This window comes from Castor canadensis, chromosome 14 (assembly GCF_047511655.1).
Source record: "Castor canadensis chromosome 14, mCasCan1.hap1v2, whole genome shotgun sequence".
Taxonomy (NCBI): domain Eukaryota; kingdom Metazoa; phylum Chordata; class Mammalia; order Rodentia; family Castoridae; genus Castor; species Castor canadensis.
The window spans coordinates 98,400,939-98,416,571 of record NC_133399.1 but is presented as its reverse complement, the minus strand read 5'-3'; the positions used below and the strand labels follow the sequence as shown (position 1 = coordinate 98,416,571).

General features: G+C 36.3%; 1 protein-coding gene across 10 annotated transcripts in view; it reads left to right on the top strand.

The window, feature by feature from the left end:
* Psd3 (pleckstrin and Sec7 domain containing 3) overlaps positions 1–15,633 on the top strand; it is a 498,369-nt gene that overhangs the window by 256,235 nt on the left and 226,501 nt on the right. For 7 of the 10 annotated variants that reach the window (XM_074055086.1, XM_074055089.1, XM_074055088.1 and 4 more), the window contains 2 exons: positions 415–527; positions 3,085–3,145. In XM_074055086.1, coding sequence (XP_073911187.1) covers positions 415–527; positions 3,085–3,145 — 174 coding nt within the window. The remainder of the gene's footprint in view (positions 1–414; positions 528–3,084; positions 3,146–15,633) is intronic. The other 3 variants (XM_074055084.1, XM_074055090.1, XM_074055085.1) reach the window with 2 other exon arrangements.

Genomic DNA, 15,633 nt, shown 5'->3' with positions numbered 1-15,633 from the left:
TAAATTACTTATAAAATGTCTCTACCTAGAAGAGTTCTGAGATCATCTAGAAGAATCCTGTAAGTTTACAAATCAGGAAACTCAGGCCTAGGAGGTGAAGTGAGAATGATTGTGTTAGACTGGCTCTTTCAATGAATTGAAGGAACTTAGATTTTTAAGTGAAAACAGCTAAAAGTGACCCACCTTTCCTGGGCCTTCTCCATGTATTGGCCACCCTGCTATTGCCCTGCCACTTCTCATATTGAGGCTTTATAGATTTAAATATCAATAAAACTATATCGAGTGGCCCTTTAGTAAGTGAGTTTTTGAAAATACTTTGTATGGTTAATCTTAACATATGTTCATATAAATTAACTGTCATATATAAAGTATGTGGTAAATTTTCTAATTTTTTCCCTTTTAATTCTTTCCTAGGTATTTCTTTAAAGCTTTTTCTCTTGTGGGAGAAACTCAAGAGCGAGAAAGAGTACTAATACATTTCTCCAATAGGTACTTCTATTGCAATCCAGATACCATTGCTTCACAAGGTAATCTGATGGAAATCCTTAAATTTCTTTTTTAAAACAGTGGTTATTTTCCTTTTACAAAAGTTACACTTTATTTTTGAAATTTTTTAAAAGAAAATGAATATCAACTATCTCTACCTAGAGATAAGTCTTATTAACTCTTTATTTCCTTCTAGTCCATTTAATGTCCAATTGGAATCATTAATTTTGTTTTCTGTTTTCCCTGTTAAATATCTTTACAACATATAATATTCTTTATTCTTTTATTTTACTGTTTTTCATTTCCATAGTGTAACAGCTTACCTTATGTACTCTTGAGATTTCATGTGCAGATCACATTGTAGTAAATTAATTGACTGTCTTGCTTGGTTTTGGAAACATTTACAAATCTCTTTGGAAGTTGTGGTATCTTTGTGGTTTTGTCTGATATTAATTGTAATACCGCTACTACTGACTTTCATTTATAATTTTAACAAACTATGATATTATGTTTATGATACTGCTTTTACAATGTAATTTTAAGCTATTTAATTGTTGACCTACCCAGAAAGAAAGGGTCTTTTTTTTTTTTTTTTTGTATTTAAATCCCTGTGGTAAAGCAAAACTCAGTTTGAAGTTGAGCACGTTCACTTGCAATGGAAAACATCTCATAAGCTTATAGATTCTGAAATATATCACTGAGACTAGATGTACAAGAAATAGTAATTATCTCTTAATAGAGACCACCTGATATTGACCAAGGTACTCACTTAGTCAACCTGCTCCCATAGCCTATGATTACAGTTAATTCACCATCTGATTGTTAAGGTCACAATCCTATCTGCAACCTGTTACTACTATTTCTATCCCCTTCGGGATTAACTAGAGAATGCAAGAGATACAATAGGGTTGTTATCATTGGAACCTTCAAATCTCCAGGAAAATAGAGAATAAGGATTGGCTGTTGAAAGGGAAATTTGAGAGCTGGCTGCTGAGTTTTATAATAATTTCAGGAAATTGTCTTAAATGTGTTTAGAACTTGTAATAAGAAAATAGAACTGGAATACATACACTATGAGGCATTTAGTAGCATCTGCTTAGAGATATAGCAACCACCTGTTATACTAGGTTAAAAAACTTCTTCCTTTAATTTATGAATGAGTCATTAGAAAGTCCTTCCTGTACTTTTTTTTTTTTTTTGGTGGTGGTAGTAGGGTTTGAACACAGAGCCTTGTGCTCGCTAGATAGCCCCTGTACTGCTTGAACTACACCCCAAGCCTTTTTTTTTCCCCCTTGATTATTTTTCAGAGAGTCTCTTGCACTTTTTCCCAGAGCCAACCTCAGACTGTGATCCTCCTATCTATGCCTCCTATGTAGCTGGGATTATAAGTATGCACCACCATACCCAGCTTGTTTGTTGAGGTAGAGGTCTTGCTTACTGTTTTGCCTGGGCTAGCCTTGAACCTTGATCTTCCTAATCTCCACGTCCCGAAAAGCTGGATTACAGGCATAAGCCACTGAGCTCAGCTCCCTTCTTGTACATTTACCATTAAATAATAGCACTTCCTCTGCATATGCAATTCTGTCATCTATTATACTTGGACTGAGAGTTAACAGAGAGAGGATAAGGAGAACAAGTAATTCTTATTGGAAATGAGGAACTTGACTCCTCTTGCTTTTTCTTTTACTGTATAAGGTAAGAAGAAAGTAATAGTTCCATAATTCCATTTAAATATGAAACAGTCTTTCAGATTTGGGCAGCATTTTCCCTCTATTTACTTTTATAAACTTCATAGAATATTTCACTATTATACTTTTAGTTTGATTAAACCATTCAGCCTATATATGGCCTTTAGAGAATGGAAAGAAAAGGAGACTTATTCCCATGATATTTTTAGCTAGATACATAATACCCAAATGTTAAATTGTAGTAAACTTACATCTTGGTTTTCTTTAACTTTAATGTCTTTTCAACTCACTTTCTTCCTGGAAAATTAAAAAATGTACAGTATTAAATAATTCATTTTCATTTTTATACCAAGGGTTAGAGAAAATATAAATAAAAACATAGAAATGATAGGTTCATGACCCAGAGATGATCTCTTTTAATATTATGATATATATTCTTCTAGATGTGTTTTTGTTTAAATAAAATCATATGCCACGTGATGTGTTTTTTATGTAATTCATTGTCAAATATCTTTCCATTCAACGACATACTTGGACATTTTTAATGACTCACATAAGCATTGCATTTTTGGAGGGTGATATTTCCTTGTCTCCCACTGTAAACGGTGTCTGTGTATTCTTAGTAGATTGCTTTGGGTAAAGCTCTAGCAGCATTGCTGTGTTAAAGGACACTGTTTACACAGGTAGTGTCAGATTGACCTCCAGAGGGTTGGGAACAATTTATCAATGAAGGTTCAGCCCTGTGCGCTGAGGTCCTTTTTATAACTGGTTCTTACCCATCTTGTATCTGCCCAAAGAAATATGATGAGTTGTGTTTAGCACAGTATTGTTTTCTTAAGCTCTCACTGAATGCTATTTTGACATGATAACAATAAATGGTGAGTGAATGCTTTCTGTCCTTCTTTCTTAGATGGAGTGCACTGCCTTACCTGCGCCATGATGCTGCTTAACACCGATCTCCATGGCCACGTAAGTGCAAGGCTTGTGATGCTGACCTGCAGAGATCTACATTTTCACCAGTGCTTGTCCTTGCTTCTGTGTCTGTAAACAGTTGTTCTCTGCCTTCCTTTTGTTTGTTTTCCTTGTGGTTCCCATGGCAGGAAGATAAGTATAAATCTTCAAAAAAAATAAAGGCTTTTTATTTTACATGCTAGCACAGAGCATAACTTAAAGTACATAGCACATCGTCTAGGGGCCTGGAGTGGTTTGCGCAGTAATGTGTGTGTTCTGCGTCTTATCTCTCCACCAGGTGGCAGTCAGAGGTCATACTTGTTTTTGTTTTTTGTTTTGTTTTGTGTTTTGATGAGTTGTTGATACAGTGTTGGAAAGAGAATGTAAGTTAGATCTGAAAACATCATACGCATGTCTTAGACTTAGCAGTAAGTCTAAGAATTCAGCCTTTTTTTCATTCCTCAGCTCACTTAGTTTTTTTAACTAGCTAAAATATATAAATAAAAAATATGAAAATAACTTAATGCCTTCTATTTAAAATAAAGGATGTACTTCGTACATTTATATTTAGAGATAAGCTTTGAGCTTTCATCGAAGTGAAATGCATTTTAGCATTCACTTTATTGCTTCATATTAGAGAAAATGAGAACTTTTAGTTAAATACAGATTAATCTCTACTTATTTAGAGCAAAATTATTTCAGTTCCAGGTCCATTTATTTTGGAGAAAAAGATCAATTTTCTGTGTAATTGAAGAGCATGTAATCTAATCCCTTGGTTTGCTATAATATCATTTACTTTATAATTTAACAAACTACATTACAAGAACTAGTATTTATATATTTGTTCTACTAATTCAAATGGCCACATGACTCCTCTTTTAAAAAGTCAAAAAAGCGCTGTATGGCAGCATGAAGTTGGAGTAGCTCTTTGAGAGGACATGGGGTACGGAAAGGGCTCCCCAGTGGCCAAGGGGCAAAGCCGTAGTGATAGAATCAGAATTTTAGCTCTGCCTTCACATTAGCTCCAAATACTCAACTCAGAAGTTCTTTCTCAGTTCATAAAAGGTGGATGTAGAGTGACTTTAGTGACTTGAAGTCATGTAGCATGTGTAGATTATGCAAGCAAAGAATAGAGATGCTTTCAGGGCTTTAATGCCTTGTGTGGAAATGAAGGTGGTGTGGCCCTGAAGTGAGGTGTAGAATTCAGTGGCATTCTTCTAGCTTACTGAGTAGCTGACCAGTCCAAGGATTGCACTGACCTCTATTTTCCTATTAACTGGCAAGCACATTTTTACTACGTTCCGTCTGCCATTTTGTGATAAATTATACCCTGCCCCTGCTTTCCCTTCCATTCCTCAGTTCTTAACTTTTTGGACAAAAAAGGATAATTTGGAGAATTAATGTCCACGTATCGCACAAATGAAGCCAGTGGTTCGCAGCACGAGGAAGCCTCTTCACATCACACACTTTGAAGCCTCATCAGCATATGAGATTTGTATATTTAGCATGTTTTGATTGAGAAAATGATGGAAAGCTCTAGTAATAGTTCAATTCTTATTCAGAGGTTGAGTGTCATAGAATTTTTATAGACATTGTTAGCTTTGGTGGCCTTGGTTCTGTTAAACAAGACTAGACTGCTTTTTAAACAGCTAATATAGCTTTAATAAGACTTTGAAATACATGTGCATTTTGTTACTCATAACAATTTGAAATATAGCAGCAAATAAAGATTTGAGATAACTCACCATGGTTGAGAAAGGTTTGGACACCCTAGTGTTTGTAGCCCACAGGTTCAGAACCACAAATCTAGTATGTCTTCCCTTGCCCTATCTTCAGACAACTTTTGAGGAAGTTTTAGGAAGATTAAATAAATCATTATGTGCCAGAGGTGGGGGTGCACATCTGTAATCCTGCCACTTGGGAGGCTGATGCAGGAGGATCTTGAGTTCAGACTTTGTCTCAAACAAAACAAGCATCATGCGTCCCTTTGGGACCTGGAATAAACATTTTAGCCAATTTTAGGTAAACAGCTGGCTGTTGTTGGTAAATTACTTCTATAAAGGGACGAAAAAATAGTAAATCTTTTTCTGGTCAGTACTGGGTTTTGAACTCAGAGCTTGCTAAGCTTGCTAGGCAGGTGCTGTACCACTTGAGCCACTCCACCAGCCCTGTTTGTATTGGGTTCTTCGAGGTAGGGTCTCTGGAACAATTTGCCTGTGCTGGCTTTGAACCACGATCCTCCTGATCGCTGCCTCCAGAGTAGCTGTGATTGTAGGTGCGAGCCACTAGGACCAAGCTAATCATAGTAAATATTTCTGTATCAGATTTGGTTTTAGAAGTATACACTGCTAGGTAGAAGATTGTCTAGCAGTTAGGTTTTGTTATATTAGTGTTCTTTATTATTTACAGTGCAGGGTGTTACAAGTCTATTGAATGTATAGTCACTATCATAAGAACTAATCATATGAAAATGTCTTTCTCTTGTCTTTCCATCTGGATTCATTTAAAAAAAAAAACTTTCCTTCTAGGTGGTAAGTCTTTATTCTTAATTCTGGATGTAGCTTCTCTTGCATCATGGTGCCTGATGTATTGTTACACTGTGTGTCTGACTGATTAGCATGATCCATATAAAGTTGAATCATTCAGAAGATAAAGTGAAGTATTTTGAATATCTGCTCCTTTCTCCATCTCCTTATTGCTGTACTGGGGCCATTGATAGATACTACTCAATCTAGTGCCCCAATAACCCTCTTGGGGGTAATCTAATAAGCCATTCTCCTTTTCTTCTTTACCATTGTGTCATCATAGCAATGCAACAGCATGATTTCTCCAAGAAGTGCTAAGACCAGCTTGTTCTCATGCTTTTAGTGGGGGAGGCTGATTTGGGAGATTAATTTACTTTGGCTGATTTTTGTGACTCTTTACTTTAAGTAACCATGCCCTGAAAATGCATTGGTATGGGCCTTTGGTTGGCCTGCCATCATCTAATATTCTTACTAGTAAAAGGATGGAATGTGCACTAACATAATACTCTAATATATAGCTCCATGTTACATGCTGAAATGCTTTCTGTTTCCTATTCTGATGTATTCTCTCATTCACCAAACACCAGTCATGTTCCTGTTCCATGCCAAGTTCTGTGCCATTTGGGTTAGGATCAGTGTTCATGGAAGTCAAATCTCCTCTGATAGTGTTGGCATTAGGCAGATTTAACAATACATGATTAGTATGTACCTTAGATACTGTGGTCGAAAAATACTGGTAAGATATTTTAATTTCACATGAGTTATAGCTATAACTCACTAATTAGAATAGCAAAGAAGCTGTGTAAACCATATACAATAGTTTTCTGGAGAAATTCACTAATAATCAGTGTCTGGTTTTAAAAAAATGAGTGCTTTGTCATTATTTTGGCAATAATACTGAATTGCTTTTACTTGTCTGCAGGTAGCTTATTTTTGCTTAAAAATTTTATTATGATCATATGGCTGTTTTGTACATAATCCCTTTGATTTTTAAAATGCTTCTTCAGCTGCAAAATGTATGTACAAATTAAAGATCTATACATATAAATTTCTATTAAAACAAACTTGAGTTTATCCTTTGCTCTAATGAAACCAAGTGTGTTGAATATTGCCTGAACTATCATCAAAGAGCTAAAAATCTTTTCTTTTGTTGTTTAAACCTTATATCTATTGGAAGTATTATGAATAAAAAGATTTGACATGTCAGAATAAGTTCAGACTAATCTTCAAATGTGTCGTGTCGACTGCAACTATCTAGGCATCTTGTACTTTGATCATAGTCAGGATTTAGCCACCCTGGCAGGATTATTGCCCAGCCAAGTGACATGTGGCAGGGCCTGGATGGTAGGCTGGCCCTTCATAGCATAGCCTCCTGGGATAGGAAGTTTCACATGTAGAGTAGACTTGCAGCATATAATGAGATAAATAGGAGGATATATGGTTTATTTTCAATAGTGGAAAATGGCTATTATAAAAAATTATAATTTAACAATTAAAATACTTTTATTTCTTCCTATTTTCTATTTTCTATTTCCACACTTAAAACACCACAGCCCTGCATGAGGTCAGTAAACTATATGTGGTTACTGTCTGCAGAAAGTCTCTATTTCTGTAATTATCATTACTGTAACCAGCAGCTGCCTTTTGCCTGCTTCCCTCCCTTCCTGTGGATACCTCTTCCTGTCTATACTGCCCTATGTCCTCTCCTGTGAAACCTATCCTTGGGTTCATTTTTTTTCTTCCTGAGCTTTACCTTGCTATACATTCCAGACATGATCTTAGTTTCTGTTAAGCCAACACTTCCCTTGGAGCTCTTTTCTACCTCCCTTGTGGCTGCTATGTCTTTTCTCCTGATTGGGAGCTCCCCAGCCACAGAGCCTCCACCAGACTCGCTCATCCTTTGGGGCTTCTCAGTAATGCTGAAAGTTGGCAGATGCAACAGGAGTGGGTCTCCATTACTGAGGGTTTCTAGTGAGGTGTACATTCATTTTCTCCATTATTATTTTTATAACCAGAATGAACATTTCTGGGTAGCTTGAGCATCTAACCATTAGCTCTGGGAATGTTTTTATAGAAAAGTGGCACAATTTGAAATTTTTTGATTTTAAAATGACCTTTAGAATGAATTGCAGCTCACTATCATATTGGCAGCCATCTAGATCTTAATAGGAATCCTTATTGACAGTGAAAGTTTAATCATGCACTGTTGGATTCTGTGACCCCATAAAATCTCCTCCTCCCACACTTCTCCTTCCTCACTTCTTTTTCTTCCTCCTCCATTCTTCCTCCTTTTCCTCCTCCTTCCTCTTCTTCTTAACTTCTGCTTTTCTTAGAACAGGTTCATATGGGAAATAGATCAGGATAGCTTTTATCAGTTCAGTGAGGAGGACTCATTAGGTCCCTTGGATGATCTAGTTTATATGTTATTCATTCACTGCATATTTTTCCCTCTGATCATTGTGGTAAGAAGGTGATGAGGAAAGCAGGTTAAAATCAGTAGTAAGTTAGATTAAACTCTGTGAAGTCAGTTTTGTACTTCTTTCCTAGAAATGGCTGGAGCAGGGAATGAGTAAGGATGAAGAGGATAAATGAAAGCTAACTCTGACTTCTAATCCCATTACTTATTCTTGTCCTATGATAATCAAAAGTAAAGTTTAGTCTTCACATTTTGTGTTTCCCTTTGTTTTCTTAAATTTTAAAGAAAATGCATTCTATTAAATACTGATAGAATCTATTCTTATAGTACTTATCAAACTATCCCCCCAAAATTTTTGAGATCTATACCCCCAAAATTTTTGAGAACCCCAAAAGCTTTTTTGTATATATTCATACCACATTAGAAACTAAACTAATACCATTTAAAATACTTAATCATTAAAACCTTTTCAATAAATGACATAGTTTTTATGATCAAGACTTACACTTTCCCAGATGAAAAAAATTAGTGAAATGAAAAAAAATTAAATTTTTGCAACTCTTTAAAAATATTTGGCCTATATGGAAACACAAGAGGCCACGAATAGCCAAGGCAATACTCAGTCAAAAGAACAATGCAGGAGGTATTACAATACCTGACTTCAAACTATATTACAAAGCAATAATAATAAAAACAGCATGGTACTGGCACAAAAACAGACATGAAGACCAGTGGAACAGAATAGAGGATCCAGATATGAAGCCACACAACTATAAGCAACTTATCTTTGACAAAGGAGCTAAAAATATACGATGGAGAAATAGCAGCCTCTTCAACAAAAACTGCTGGGAAAACTGGTTAGCAGTCTGCAAAAAACTGAAACTAGATCCATGTATATCACCCTATACCAAGATTAACTCAAAATGGATCAAGGATCTTAATATCAGACCCCAAACTCTTAAGTTGATACAAGAAAGAGTAGGAAATACTCTGGAGTTAGTAGGTATAGGTAAGAACTTTCTCAATGAAACCCCAGCAGCACAGCAACTAAGAGATAGCATAGATAAATGGGACCTCATAAAGCTAAAAAGCTTCTGTTCATCAAAAGAAATGGTCTCTAAACTGAAGAGAACACCCACAGAGTGGGAGAAAATATTTGCCAACTATACATCAGACAAAGGACTGATAACCAGAATATACAGGGAACTTAAAAAACTAAATTCTCCCAAAACTAATGAACCAATAAAGAAATGGGCAGGTGAACTAAACAGAACTTTCTCAAAAGAAGAAATTCAAATGGCCAGAAAACACATGAAAAAATGCTCACCATCTCTAGCAATAAAGGAAATGCAAATTAAAACCACACTAAGATTCCACCTCACCCCTGTTAGAATAGCCATCATCAGCAACACCACCAACAACAGGTGTTGGCGAGGATGTGGGGAAAAAGGAACCCTCTTACACTGTTGGTGGGAATGTAGACTAGTACAAACACTCTGGAAAAAAATTTGGAGGCTACTTAAAAAGCTGGACATCGATCTACCATTTGATCCAGCAATACCACTCTTGGGGATATACCCAAAAGACTGTTACTCCAGAGGCACCTGCACATCCATGTTTATTGCGGCACTATTCACAATAGCCAAGTTATGGAAACAGCCAAGATGCCCCAGCACTGACGAATGGATTAAGAAAATGTGGTATCTATACACAATGGAATTTTATGCAGCCATGAAGAAGAACGAAATGTTATCATTCGCTGGTAAATGGATGGAATTGGAGAACATCATTCTGAGTGAGGTTAGCCTGGCCCAAAAGACCAAAAATCGTATGTTCTCCCTCATATGTGGACATTAGATCAAGGGCAAACACAACAATGGGATTGGACTATGAGCACATGATAAAAGCGAGAGCACACAAGGGAGGGGTGAGGATAGGTAAGACACCTAAAAAACTAGCTAGCATTTGTTGCCCTTAATGCAGAGAAACTAAAGCAGATACCTTAAAGCAACTGAGGCCAATAGGAAAAGGGGACCAGGAACCAGAGAAAAGGTTAGATTAAAAAGAATTAACCTAGAAGGTAACACCCACGCACAGGAAATCAATGTGAGTCAATGCCCTGTATAGCTATCCTTATCTCAACCAGCAAAACCCCTTGTTCCTTCCTATTATTGCTTATACTCTCTCTACAACAAAATTAGAGATAAGGGCAAAATAGTTTCTGCTGGGTATTGAGGGGGGGAGCGGGAGGGGGTGGAGTGGGTGGTAAGGGAGGGGGTGGGGGCAGGGGGGAGAAATAAACCAAGCCTTGTATGCACATATGAATAATAAAAGAAAAATGAAAAAAAAAATTTGGCCTAATAGATAGATTTCTCACCTGTTTTTGCATTTAATCTGTTGCAGTATATCAGAAATCAGGTAGCTTCTAGATAACTTTTGCATACTTGTAAGAGAAAGAGTAAAAGAAATGTTTTTAGTATTATTACAAAAGTAGGTTTGACTTCATGGACACCTGGAACATTATACTGGAACTAAACTTGGAGAATCACTTTTCTAAGATACTATTCTTTCTCTCTCTCTTTGTCTCTCTCTCTCTCTGTGTGTGTGTGTGTGTAGTCTTTTTACCACTTCCAATTCCTCTTTCAATGGCAATTTATTGCAGGAAAGATTGGAAAAATCCCACTGATAGTTCAAATATCCCTAAAGGTTGTGATTTGGGTTTATGACAGGACATATTTGATACTGCAGCTTCCTGCATAGAAAATTCAGAGGATCCTATTTTGTTCACTAATTATGCATATAAAAAGATGGACACCTGAGGGCAGCATAACACAGTCACACTTTTCTAATAGAGAAGCAAACAAAAGGGCAAAGCAGGAGCTTTAAGCAGAGCTGCATAACTGAAGTAATTACCACCAAATCAGTAGTATGCTTTTTCATCAGTTATTATAACATGTTGGAGGGGGTGGATTGTCATGTAGGAGGGTATGCCTGCTGTGTTTTTAATATCAGGAAATTTTTGAAGCCAGATTTTACCAATGGATGATGAGAGCATTTAGTTTCTCCGAAAGCATGTTTTCCACAAAGCTTCCTAACCCTACACTATTAAAAATGAAAACTCCTAGGATCATTCTGCCTAATTTTTCTACCTCTAGGTCAGAGTAATTGCTGTGGTCTGCTTTCGTAGTGAATTCTTAATTGAGACAGCTGGCCTGGTTTTGTCAATCCCCAGTAGGGACTGTAAGTTAGGCATTAGTTGGAGCTTTGTAGAAGATTCACTTGTCAGGGAAGATATTCTTAGAGCAGATATTTGGCCACACTTATGCTGAGTTTTAGACTGGTACCTGTGTGATTTCTAGAGATGATCTGTCCTTCCACCATGGCCACCCCCACCCTCTGAATAAAAGTCTCTCTCTTTATTACCAAAACAATTTAGAGCTGATTCTTTACTGGGATGGGTGTGGAAAAATTGCTTTGACAAAGGGAAAACCTGAAAAGAAGAGACAAGATACATCGAGATGCTTATCTGTTTGCATGCTCCCTCATGTTGTCTGGCTGCCACTACCACTTCCTTCCTGTTTGCTCTTAGACCATGGGTGGGCAAAAGTAGAAACTATAGCAAAATCCAGCTGGTACCTGTTTTTGTTTTACTGGCACTCAGCCAAACACTGAAATGACAATTTTGAGCAGCGATTACATGGTCTGCAAAGCCTAAAATATTAACTGGTGCTTTTCAGAAATTTATATAATTTGTCTGTTTTAGTCTCTTGCCTTTAGTCCATGAAACTGTCTACAGTTTGGATACTCCCTCCCCCAAACACAAAGTAAGGTTAAGAATAATCTCTTCACTTACAGTTCTGACTGGGAATGTACTAAAATGTATCCAAGTTAAGTTTTTAGAAATGACAAATCGTCAAAGAATTTCTCTAAAAGGCATTTAATATACCTTTAAAAGTTAACTAGAGAAAACAGTTCTTTTTTATTATGACAATATTTTTGAAAAAGGAAATGTAATCAGAGGATACCCTTGAATTTATCTGGGGATATGAACTCCTAGTAACAGGGTCTGTTTTGCTTTTCTTATTAATACTATCTCTCATTAAGAATGGAACCTTAAGTAGGTCCAAATCTCAAGTGTTTAGCTATTTGGTATTTGGGGGTTTCAAATAGAACTCCTGTTTTTTGTATGGGTTTTCCATTTTGTATATTGTCTTCTTGGCTGGAGTAAAATGCCTCCTGATTTCAAAGGTAATGATCCAGAGAGGCATAAGCATTATCATCTCAGGTTTGATTGGAGATGTTGCATTTACTTCAGGGGACCATTTCTGAGTCTCACAGTACATCAGGAGGCCTTTTTAAAACTCCCCATGCTTTATTAGCCTATTGAGAAGGAATTCAGAACCTGAGAAAGCTCTTCCTTGGCATGAAGCTGGTCAGCACTGGTTTCAGAGCAGGCCTACCTCTAGCCAAAGCTTTGAATCAATTTGGGAAGAAAATGAATAGAACCTGACAGTGTGTGAGTTTTTCTTACACCTAAGAATTCTTGAGGTACAAAATCAAGATTTTAAATTAGCTTTATCCAGTGGACAGTGTTTGCTTTAATAATAATTTAGAATTGACACAGCTTGATATGACAAGAAAAAAATCTAGGCATCAGGGATGTTTCTTGATGAAAAAACCCTTCATTTTACTTTTATTCCCCATTTTTAAAAAATGGTATGAAAGCCTGAGGGAAGAGGCTAAATACATCTGCCAGTAAGAAACAAAATGAACTAATATGACTCTTCACGATTGATCCTGAACTTTTCCTAGAAGAATTACTGATGAGCCAGAAGAGGATAACAAATGACAATTATAAACAACTTTGGCTAATCAAGTATTCAAGAAATAGTTGGACATCTTTGATCAATTGAAAGCCATGTATCTTGGTTATCTTTGTTTACTATATTGATAAGATAAGTTGAGGCACAGTGTATCATGTGATTGTGCTAATGCTTCTTTACTATGTAGAACCCAAAGTACAGCACCTCTCAGAACCAGGGGATTGGTTCTAGCACCCTTTCTTCCCTGGCCTTTAGATACCAAAATCTGCTCAAGCCACTTATATAAAGTAGGGTAGTATTTGCATATTTCCTACATATATCCTCCTGTATACTTTAATCTCTAGATTATTATAAATACTCCCCCCCCCCAATACTTCCTATCCAGTTTGGTTGGTTATAGGGGTGAGAACTTGCAGGTATTGAAAGCCAGCTGAATTTCAGTTGACTTTTGTTGGTCTGAATTTATGTATCCATATTTCCACCTAACTGCTGTTTTCCTAATTGCTGTTTCCAAGTTCATGTGTGTCAAACTGACATACTTATTATCAATGTAGGTAGTAATTGTATGGCCATTGTTGAAAGTAAACAAAAGGCAATGACAAATGAGCCATTAAAATAAATCTGAGTTTAAAATGAAGTATGATTTTATAAACCACATTGACTGAGGGCTTTACCATTGTTTTGAAATGTTATAAATAAAACCGGGCAGATTTTACTTAAATGGTGAAAGTTTTATTTATACCTTATAGTAGAAATTTATAATGTCCTGAGAAAGAAGTTTTGATCCAGTAGCCTTTAAAATTCTTGTTCATGAATTTCCCAAAAGAATCTTGAAAACTATTTCTTTTTCCAATTTAAAGTTGTCATGTACATTTTTAATAATAAGTTTAATTGCAAAAGGCAGTTTTTTTATGTGGGCATTAAGTATTGCCGTCAAAATGGCCTTTCATTGGACTCAAGTATCACAGTGAAGGAGAAACACTTTCAAAATGGCAGGGTGTGAGGACTTATAAAATCTGTTCCTCAAAAAAAAAAGCCTATGAGAACACTGGCCATAATAGCCCAAGTCACCATTTTCAGGAAATTAACCACAAGTTTATAGCAATCTAGAGTGTTTATTTAAGGGAAAAACAAGTTAAAACTTGTTCTCAATCTCAGAACAAACTTTGTGTAACATTAGACATTGGTTTTTACTTGCCCTTTTATAGTTACCCTCTCCCCAGCTCTGCAAGAACCAACATTGAAAACCGATTACCTCGCAAACACAGTAGTTAGGAAAACCATAAGCCTGGTGTCCACCTGAGCAGGCAGTTAGGAGCTCTCCAAAAGTCCCATTTCCAGAACGTCCTCAGTATTTGATTTGTCTGGCAGCCTACTGGGGCTTGCCTTTCTTTGCCTGGACTCTGCACTTAACTCAGTGCAAGCAGCACTAACAACAGCAGAGTATTTTCAAGTACACATGGGATATTCTCCAGAATGGAATTAAAACAAATCTCAATAAATTTGAAAGAGTTGAAAATATACAAAGTGTGTTGTTCTCTGTATACAGTGGAATGAAATTAGAAATAACAGATTTTTAGAAATCAAACAACATACTCCTAAATAACCAATGGGTTAAAGAAAAAATTCACAAGAAAAATAAAAAAATACTTTAAGATGAAACTGAAAACACAACATAAAAAACTTGGGATGGAGCTGAAGCAGTGCTTTCTAGCAAATTTGTTATAAAATGCTTACATTAAAAAGGAATAGATACCTCAAATTAGCAATCTACCTTTTAGTGAGAGAAACAAAAATAAAGCACAAACTTAACCCAGTGAAGCTTAAGGAAGGAAATAATATTTAGCAGAAATAAAATGAAATAGAGAATAAAAACAATAGAGAAAAATCAGTGAACTCAGAGCTTTATTCTTTGGAAAGATCAACTACATTGACAAATACTTGCTTTTGACTTCATGGAAATAAAAGGATTCTAAGTGAATACTGTCAACCATTGTATGTCACATATTAGATGATTTAGGTGAAATGAACAAATTGTTAAAACAAATAGACCTGCAATCCTAGTTGATCAGGAGTGTTGCGGTTCGAAGCCAGCCCAGGCAAATAGTTCCATGAGACCCTATCTCAAAAAAAAAAAAAAAAAACCCTTCACAACAACAAAAAAAAGGGCTGGTGGAGTGGCTCACGTTGTAGGCTCTGAGTTCAGTCTCCAGTATGGGGGGAGGGGGAACCCAATAAATGAAAAACAGAAACAGACCTTTAGCAAGTTAAGAATTTAAACTAGTAAAACACTTCCCACAGAGAAAAGTCTAAGATCAGATATTTCACTTCTGAACTGCATTCAATATTTAAAGAGGTTTAAATGTCAGTTATTCACAAACTCTTCAGAAAAATGTAAAAGTTGCATTTAAATAATACTGTAGTTTATTAAGTGAATAATAGAATTATGTTTAAAAACCAGTGTACATAACTTTATTGCTAACAATACTAATGATCGCCTAAACCTTGAGAAAGTCACCATCTTGTTGCTGGGGCTTTGCTTCACTGTTGCCAGCTGCTTATTGATTAGGGTGCTGGTTGCTGAACGTTGGCGGTCACTACAGCAGTTCTTCTACAACGCAGTGACAGTGAAGTTTGCCACATAAATTGGTTCTTCCTCTATAGCATGCCATGCTGCTTGATAGCATTTTACTCACAACAGAACTCTCAAAATTGGAGTCATTCCTCTTAAACCCTAACACTGT